General features: G+C 40.3%; 1 protein-coding gene across 1 annotated transcript; it reads left to right on the top strand.

Moving 5' to 3' along the window:
* On the top strand, window positions 1-9,607 carry LOC105392274 (nicalin). Its single transcript, XM_048628021.1, has 11 exons — window positions 1-294; window positions 858-1,045; window positions 1,800-1,986; window positions 2,497-2,627; window positions 3,582-3,794; window positions 4,125-4,206; window positions 4,578-4,720; window positions 5,095-5,262; window positions 7,970-8,069; window positions 8,642-8,774; window positions 9,412-9,607. The coding sequence occupies exons 1-11, from the start codon at window positions 120-122 to the stop codon at window positions 9,551-9,553; spliced, it is 1,662 nt and encodes a 553-aa protein (XP_048483978.1). The 5' UTR covers window positions 1-119; the 3' UTR covers window positions 9,554-9,607.
* Window positions 9,608-10,065: the final 458 nt, after the last annotated feature.

Here is a 10,065-nt window from a genome sequence, read left to right as displayed (position 1 = left end):
GACCTGTCATGTCATTGACCGACTTATCATATCACACGTAAGGTTTCTAATGGGATTATATTATTGAATTTGGTTTTAGTTATCAATTACCCAGTAAAGTCAGTTAATTAGTCGCCAAAATGTGGCTAGACGAGGCTGATGGCTTCGCGGAGCTCTTCAAGGGTTATTTGCCCTACTATTTGCTGGTAGCTCTGCCTATTTTTATCATCATGTCCCCGGTAAACCCTGTGGCGGCTTCGCACGAGTTTTCGGTCTACAGAATGCAGCAGTACGACCTCCACACAGTCCCGCACGGTAAGCATTTAGTATTTCTTCAGTTTTAAGTCACAATTTCCAAAACAAATTCGTCAACTAAAAGTGAGGTTATTTTTAGTTGCCTGTATTTTTGGAGTTCAAATCTAGCTTGATTTGTTCTCATTGCTTATCTAAGACGAAGATCTTATCAATCGTGACAGCTGTATCAATTTCTAAGTAGGTTGTGTTTTCGTTGGGATCATTAGTTTGTTGTCTAGCCCTATAAATGAATGAAACTCTCAAATGTTCATTTAATGCATGTAGTCCATTATGAGTCAAGAAGGAAGAGGTGCTTTCCCACACTAATGATTTCAGGTTTTTCATATTAGTGCTCAATGAAAAAGAGGCTGAACTTTTGACTGTTACCAAACCTGAGAAACTATATTTTTATTAAATAAGTATGGATCCATTTCTATAGAATAAACAATCATTGAGTAATAACTAGTATTACTCAATGATTGTTTAGTGTTTTAGTTTGTACTAAGTAACCTAAAACTATATTCCTCAGATAACCATTACAATAATTTTGACAACACTTCTAAACCAAACACATCTTCATCCAGGTTGCAGAAGCACAAGCATCAACCTGGAGGGCCGCTCGCTGGCAACATGGGGTACGTCCCGGCACTGCGTGGTGGCACGCGTGCAGGACATCAGCATCGACCAGCTGATGGAGATCCGGAGCAAGGCCGGCGCGCTGCTGCTCGTTCTGCCCAAGAATGACACGGTGCTGACTAAGGAGGAAAAGGAGGTTGGTGTTAACCCCCGACAAGAAAGAGGGCAGTTTATGTAAAATGTACTTATACCCAGAAAAGCCAGGCCTATTTCCAGCAGTTGATGATAGTAGTTATCCCAATAGAATCTCGCATTTGTGTCAGGCAAAATATGGAGAATTGGTTTTCCACAACATGTTATTTGTAAAAAATGGGGTTTGATATTCAGTTGAGACGGTTTCATAAATTCAGTTCAACTATACACTGTATCCAATTATGTCGCCAAATCTTCTGTCATATCCTTCAAGTAAAATACATAGTATAGCCAAACACAGTCTATTACTTTCAACTAGAAACAATACTGCATAAATCTAATTAACATAAACACAATGGATTTCCAACAATGAATATCATAAAAATAACAATCAATGGTTGGCAATACATAATCAAAACAAATGAATATAGCCTTTATGTTCAGTGAAACCAAGTAGCTAAACTGCATGAGAAATACAGAGGACAGTATGTTTTAGACAGCCATGATATAGGCGATTGAAAACCTTCATAGTTACAAACTTTCCTGTTTATAATAATACTAGCTGTTCCCGTGAGCTTTGCTTCGCCTTAAAAAGTTGAACTCCATGGGAATTTCATTAAAATCGGTGCAGCCATTCTGACATGAAGAAGTAACAAACATAAACACACACAAACTCACAAACCTTCGCCTTTATAAAATTATAATAGAATTAACTAAATTTCTTTCGAAACCACTACAATCCACCCTCTCCTTCCCAGCACATCCAACTTCTAGAGATGGCGATGACTCAGCAAGAGTTCACGGCGCCAGTCTACTTCCTGCCCTGGTCTCCGCCATTAGACGACATCCTGGCGGACTTACAGCATAGCATCGTAAATGATGACAGCTCCGCCACTGCGCTGGATGCCATGTTGAAAGGCGTGTCGTCTAATGGGTATCAGATTGGTAAGTCGGGTTTTGTAACCTTTGTGCAGTTTTTAGTGAAAAGTCTCTTTCAAAATCTCTTTCACTTACCAAACAATAATATGCAAAGAAATTTTGATGTATAAACTTTAAACGATTAGATATTATGTAAAAATACCGAAAACTATGGCTAACAGGGTCATAATTTCAGCACAATCGGTAGAGTGGAAAATTCCAAAATCCCATAAATATTTCTTTTAGCCATTATGTTGCTATAGCGAGATCCACCCTACACAGCCCCCTTTTTTAAACATAAAGGGCCTTACCACAAAAACTTAGACAGTATTTAAGTGGTGTTTAGCGCTGTCAAACGCCTACAAAATCTGTCTAATTTCGTTTTAAACACTTGTTAAACAGTGTTTAAAGTTTTTTGTGGTAGCACAGAAAATTTCTAACGCTCATAGATAGATGGAAGCACACACACCAATAAAACTTATTAACTTATAATGTAACTCATAATGATTAACACAACTAAAAATCCTCTCTCCACAGTGGTGTCAGCGGGCGCGCCTCACCGGCTGGACTCGAAGCCGGTGGCTCTGCACGGGAAGCTCGAGGGCCGCTCCAGCTCGGGACCGACCATCGTGGTGGCCGCGCAGTACGACGCCAGCGCACTTGTGCCGGTGAGACTACCTTCTCTGTTGGTGTTGTATAACATTGTACAGTCAGCTGCATAAGTAGCTATACACTTTTGTACCTTGCAGCATAAACTGCCCCTTCAGTCATCCCAACATTGACGGTTTGTTAAGAAGGTAATTTGACTAAGTACAAGACGGGGTGTTGCAAATCGGGTATAGCACGCCGAAAATTTTGTGGTATACAAAAGGAAGCCTATACCCAACCGTGGGCGATAAAGAGCTGATGATGATGATAGTACACCTAAAAGACTCAATTCATTCTCAGGAGTTTTCATTAAACATACAGATATCTTTAGCGGTTCAAAAATTTTATTCAAAAATAATATTAAAAAAGTTATACTTACTTGACCAAATTTGAAAGGCAAATCGTAAATATAATACAACCTTTAACTCTTAAACTAATCTGTTATGAGTAGGTATGCATATTTTACGTATCGAATTATTATATATTATGTATTTTACATATAAAATATGTATTTATGTCTATAACACTAATTAATATCTAAATATGATTTTTATTGTTTTATTGTTTATACATTACACCTATGTATGTTTGTATGTATGTATGTATGTATGTATTTATATTATGTTCATATACTTAATTTATTTTTTTCTTTTTGAATAAGTGCTCATCATATTCATTAAATACGAATAGTTATCTTTTCATTCTACTTGCAGATAATTCTTAGTTGAGATTTTCTTCCATCAAATTAATGTAGAACTATGAATGGTATTTTGTCACTTTGTTAGTCAGAATTTAAAATGTATAACTTTGTTTTGTTTCGTTTACAACTTGTTATTAGTTAATAATGTGGGAACTTGTTATTGGCCTTGTATACTATTAATTATCTTAAGTCACATATGTTTTATAAGCGCTGTTAGTTTCCTGAATAAACATAAAATAAAATAAAATAAAATATCCCTATTCTTCCCCTCCAGGACCTAGCCTACGGCGCAGACTCCACGGCCTCAGCCACAGTAGCCCTCCTAGAGCTAGCGCGCATATTCTCTCGCCTCTATTCACGCGCACTCACGCGGGGAAGCGCCTCGCTGCTGTTCGCTCTGACCGGCGCCGGCGCAAGACTGAATTATTTTGGGACCAAGAAGTGGTTGGACGATCAGTTGGACGCGCCTGATGGGAATACGCTGCAGGTATTTGAAGACTTATCTATTAAATTGTAAAAATTTGGTAATTGATATAGTTTGAGGTGCGTGAGTTCTCCAGGACAGCTGGCAAACATTATGTTCTGCAGTGGGCTGGACGAACGAACTTAAATCTGATTCTAAATCTTAAAACGTATTTATTTACATCAGTAAATACTATTAGTAAATGTAGACCTCTCCCAAGGAGCGCAATAACAATGTCCCCGGTCTTCTTCATAAAGTTACTATTGGCCAATAATCTGAGATAGCCAAGCAAAATATCAGTACTTTTAAATCAAAACAAAATTACGTTATTAATTCACATTTTCTTCTCCTTAGGACATTTCCTTCGTGATGTGCCTAGACGCGATATCGGCCAGTCCAGACCTGCTGATGCACGTATCAAAGCCTCCTAAGCCAGGTTAGTACTAAAACAAGTCTATTTTTGACATTCATTAAGATTATGTCACTTTACAACACATGATACCTAAACATTTATGTATTTCAATTTTAGTTACCGTAGAATGCCCAATTTTGCGTTTCATCTACAATCTATATCATTGCCTATTTTTAACCGACTTTGAAAAAAGGACTTATAAGACTACGATAACAAATGTTTTCTTATTATTTTTTCCAGTTTTTACCTCTACTCTATTCTATTGTGTTCATGTGGAGACGTTAGTACTAAAAAGACATGTGCAAGTCTTGCACCTGTCTTTCTCTTCAGTTTTTTCCATTTACATATACTAAAGGTAGTTTTACCAAGATAAGCAATTTTATCTTCAACACCAGGTGGCGCTACTCACAGCATCAAGTCCCGCCTCGGCACTCCAGTCAACCACAAGAAGATCAACTTGGCCGACGAGCTGCTGGCGTGGCAACACGAGAGATTCAGTATCAGGAGGATGTCTGCGTTCACGCTTAGCACTTCTCAGGTAAGATAAAGATAATTTTTTTTTTATTAAAAATGCAATGCAAAATACCTAAAAAACAATAACACAACGGGTTGCTGTCCAGAGTGTTAAAAAGGCACCAACTCAGCCTAATATGCTGTGGACGGTAGGGCCATGGGCGGTAGATGGCGTTAGATTTTTGGTTCTGGTGCCAATTTTTTTTCAAATAATGACAAAGTTACAAGTATATAATAAGTAGTACCACAGTAATATAAGAAATCAGAAAAGTTTTGTCTTAATTTCAATATTTTTGTCATAACCTAGAGAATCATCGTTGAAGAAATATGATAGCAGTTATAAAGAACCTACATATTTTTAACGAATAACATCACCACAAAAACCACCTCTATCCCCAGAGCCACAAGGACCCGTCTCGCGGCTCGCTGCTCGACACGCCATCTGAAGAGAAAGTGCTGAACTTGATCACAAACATACAGACTATCGCGCGCGGGCTCGCCTCTCACGTCTACAACTTGACGGGGGAAGAAAGTAAAGACGATGCCGCCTTGTTCGAGGATGCCCTGGTAAGATACACATATTAATAAAGTCAAAGTCAAATATTTTTATTCTTCGTAATAATATAAAATTTTCTGATGAACGTCAATTTTTACAAATAACTCTCCGTTCGGATAAGGGGGCTCTTTCTGTCAGCAGTCCATCACTATAGACAAATGAGGCCCTGATCTAGACACGCGGTAGCGTGTCAAGCCAAGTACGAGAAACAGAACTGGCGAGCCGCACCGTGTGTAATATTACACGAACCATTTCGAGACACTTTTGACCCCTTTCATAAATCAAAAACTATTAAATATAAACGTGTGAAATTTGGCTCATATATTGACACTAGCGAGATACGTATGTATGTGTTCTAAATTTCATAAGCGTATCTCAAACGGTTAATTAGATATTAATGTCCAAAAAACCTCATTTTTAACATTGACTGACTCACTCACGTAGGTATAGATCAAAATTCTTATGGTACTAAAAACTATGAAAAAATGGTTTTGAGATGCATTTGCATAATATTAATGTTAACTAGTCTAAGATAGCTGTTAATAGAATGGAATGGAATGGGATCGGATCAAATCGGGTCGGATCGTATTGGATGGAATCGGATATGTACGGATCGGATGGGAACGGATCGTATCGGATGGGATTGGATCAAATCGGATCGGATCGGATTAGATCGAATCTGCTCGAATCGGACGGATCGGACAGATCAGATGGATCGGATCGTATCTGCTCAGATCGGTTCCGATGAGATTGGATGGGTACGGATCGTATCGGATGGGAACGCATCAAATCGGATCGGATAGTACGGATCTGATCAAATTGGATCGAATCGGATTGGACAGATCGGCCGAATCGGACGTATTGGACAGATCCGATCGGATCGGATCAGATCAGTTCCGATGGGTACGGATCGTGTCGGATGGGATCGGATCAAATTGAGTCAAATAGGATCGGATCGAACGAATCGGCTCAAAACGGATCGGATCGGATCCGATTGGATCAAATCGGATAGGGGGCCGTCCATTAATCACGTAAGGCTCAAAGGGGGGGGAGGGGGTACGGAAAACCTCACGAAACATCACGAGGGGGGAGGGGGGGGGATCTCGTTAGACATCACGTGTATAAATTTTTGTCAAAAAGCGCTAGGTATTTCTGAACCGAAATTTTGAACGGCGCAAAACTTTGAACGGTAGATAGGATTTATTGCAAATACAGAAATGTTTTTCAATTCAAAATGCAATTTTCGTTATATTTTTTGTAGTCAAATAATAAAAATAGCCTTTACATAGACTTCCAAAAAAATACACGTGATCCAGGGGGGGGGAGGGGGGGTTGATCCCAAACCTCACCAAATATCACCAGGGGGGAGGGGGGGTCAAAAAATGAGAAAAACGACCTCACGTGATTAATGGACGGCCCCTAGGATAAAATAACACTGACAAGAAAATTATAAGTAAGTACCCCGTAAACGTATGAAAATACAGTAATAATATTGAATATATGATATGTAGATTGAGTGAATATTTTTATCCTTTATTTTTGTCTAGGGACTTTAAAGTTTTTTTTATGCATTTTAAAATTTGTCTTTTTAAAAGGACCTACGGAATTACGAGGATAATATATTATTATGTACGTACTTACCTACGTATGTATGTACTTACCAACAAAAAGTAATGATATCCAATCAAAAACATAAATGTGAAATGAGAGCCAAGTTCAATATTATTATAGGTACTTACCTAAATGCCGAATGTTGACTTCAACGACAAAAGAAGTGAGATCTAAATGGGTGCCAAGTTCAATGGTCAGTCCTGAAATTTATTTATAAGTAACAGTATTACATAATCATATATTCTTATAACATAAAATAAAGTATTGTAGCCTAAGGTCTGTCTTGGCTTTAGAGTCAGAAGCGATACCTTTGCTCAATGCGAAAGTTATCGGGCATTCTAATAATATTAGGATGAATAGAAATTCGGGTTCGGTGTAATGTTACTCGGATTGTTAGTTTTAAAAGCAGTACGGTAAGGGTCCTATGGAGGTATTTCTTGTGTAACTCATGGTCCATATCCTAATATCTTTGTAAGTATCTCCTGCCCAATATCTCCAAAGTGGTGACCCCGACGGAATTTCAATACGCAACATTCTAGTATGAACTCAAAGTCGCTATAATAGACATCCTAAAGCGTGAAATTCAGTATGAATGTCAGGCATGAAGGACCAAAAAGGTGCACAAACATCAGGCCATAGCACAGGTCTTACTGCTGTGCTGACACCCACTCTTATAAAGCTCGATTCTTACTGCTTACTCATACTCCTATAATAACCCATTACCCTCTTTCCCCTTACAGAGTGTGGACGAGGCGTCAGTCCGGCACTGGTACAAGTACCTGACGTCACAGCCGCGCGCGCCGCACGTTACTAGCACCGGGGCAGGGGCCGGCGTTACAGGTGATTACCCTATTACAGTCTAGGAACCATATTACTTACCTATAGGTCGTATACAGAAAGGACGCTGCAAATTTATAAGCACTTACCGGCCGAGGCTTGACAGCACTGGTGCGTTCTACACAAAAGAATAAAGCAAATTTTTGAATATTGAAAGGTAGTTCTCATCGCTGACCGACGTTGAAGCTTGTAAGCTCTGTAAAAAGTGCTTAAAGGGCGTGTAAGAGCTTATAAGTTTCCAGCTTTCTTTCTGTATACGTACGGCCACAGAGTGTGGACGAGGCGTCGGTCCGGCACTGGTACAAGTACCTGTCGTCGCAGCCGCGCGCGCCGCACGTTACTAGCACGGCTACAGGGGCCGGCGTTACAGGTATTTTATTGCAAAAGTAGTACCTAATCAAAGCTAGCATGCAGAGCCTGTAATATGGGTATCAAACTACTCATATATCTACACAGATACATAAATATTATTAACAACCAAGATCCGACTCCAAATATCTGCCCCAGCCGGAACCTTCGGCATAGCAGTCATGGTCACTATGAACATAAATTAATCAGAATATAAATAAAATAAAACACCACCCAAATACATACCATATTGAACTGTTTCGTCATCTGTGTAGATTTTCCTCCAGGAGTGCAAAAAAAAAACTATTTCGTCACTCTCTAGCAAAGAACTTATTGTTAATTTTATGAATAATTTTATAAATATCTACCTACACACTTGTCCTCCTTGTACTTCCAGATGTCGCCACTGTCGAGTAGGCCCGATTCCCTAGTTCTAAATGGCTGTTTCAGACACAATTTTTCTCCACAATAATGTAATTGGTCAGAACCTGAAAAGCCTACTCGATAGTGCTGCAATCTGCCAAAGTTTCACTTGGTTTTCTTCCCCATTGTGTAATATAAGTGTACCTAACTAACCCACCCTCTCTTCCCCAGGTATCCCAGCAGCCCTAGAACGCGCTCTCTCCCGCTACCTGGGCTCGGTGACCACCTCCCAGCAGCAGGTGGACAAGCGCGAGCCGGAGTACACCCTCTACGGACCCACAAGGGCACAGCTGCATGTTTATAGGTGAGGACTGATTATTTACTTTACTACGTGGGACGCCCTCCTGCCCGCTGGACTGACGACCTCAGGCGGATAGCCGGTAGTCAATGGATGAGGACGGCCGAGGACCTAGTGTTGGGAGAGGCCTATGTGCAGCAGTAGATGATTATTAGCTGATGATGATGATGAAAAAGGCCCTAGAGTGAGCTCTGTCTCGCTACCTGGGCTCCGTGACCACCTCCCAACAGCAGGTGGACAAGCGTGAGCCGGAGTACACCCTCTACGGACCCACTAGAGCACAGCTACATGTCTATAGGTGAGGAATGTTTATTTACTGACAGCGTGGGACGCCCTCCGGCCCGTTGGACCGACAACCTTAGGCGGGTAGCTGGTGGTGGTTGGATGAGAACGGCCGAGGACCGAGTGTTGTGGCGCTCTTTGGGAGAGGACTATGTCCAGCAGTGGATGATTGTTGGCTGAGTAAAAATCACGTGACCAACAAACTTTATATGAGAACTGTTTTATTTTTCATTCTGATTTAATTTTCGTGCTTAGATATAACATGCTGCATTGCTGCACATGTGGGTTTTGGCTTAGTATACCCTTTTTGCAATACCCTGTACCTTACATCTCAAACCCTATCTCTCCATTTCCCCCACAGCGTGAAGCCAGCAGTGTTCGACCTGATCCTCACGCTCGCCATCATCGCCTACCTCGGAGTAGTCTACCTGGTACTGCAACTGTTCCCGAGGTTCTACGAGGAATATGCTCGCCTGGTCACCGGCAAGGCTAAGGTTCAATAGACTATGAGGTCAGGACTTGTGGGTTTACTATTTATTATAGTGTGATCATTACCGCTGTGCACTCCCTGAGGTATGGGCGCGGCGAGACGGGTGGAAAAAACGGATACTGCGCTCTGTCACGTCTCTATCTTTGTCTCTGTCACATGCCTTAGCGAATGCACAGCTCTAATGGTCACACTATAGTTGCACCATAGCTGCGATGCGAGCTCACTACTCTCTGATTTTTAATTGGAAAGAATTCTGACATTTTATAAGTGATGCTACTAAAAAAGTTCTTTACCGAAAAAATGAAAAATTGCGATCCATTTCTGGGCAATAATTTTTTCTTAATATTTTTATACAAAAAGATAAATCTAAATATTTACTTGCTCAAGTAAACTAATACAAAAATAACAAATATTTCAATATAATAGCTGTTCCCGCGAGCTTCGCTTCGCCTTAATAAGTTTTCCCGTGGGAATTCCGCGATAAAAAGTGACATATGTGTTAATCCAGGGTGTCAGCTAACTTCA

This window comes from Plutella xylostella, chromosome 19 (genome assembly GCF_932276165.1).
Source record: "Plutella xylostella chromosome 19, ilPluXylo3.1, whole genome shotgun sequence".
Taxonomy (NCBI): Eukaryota; Metazoa; Arthropoda; class Insecta; order Lepidoptera; family Plutellidae; genus Plutella; species Plutella xylostella.
Note: the sequence above shows the minus strand (reverse complement) of the source record. Positions and strands in the feature narration are given on the sequence as shown.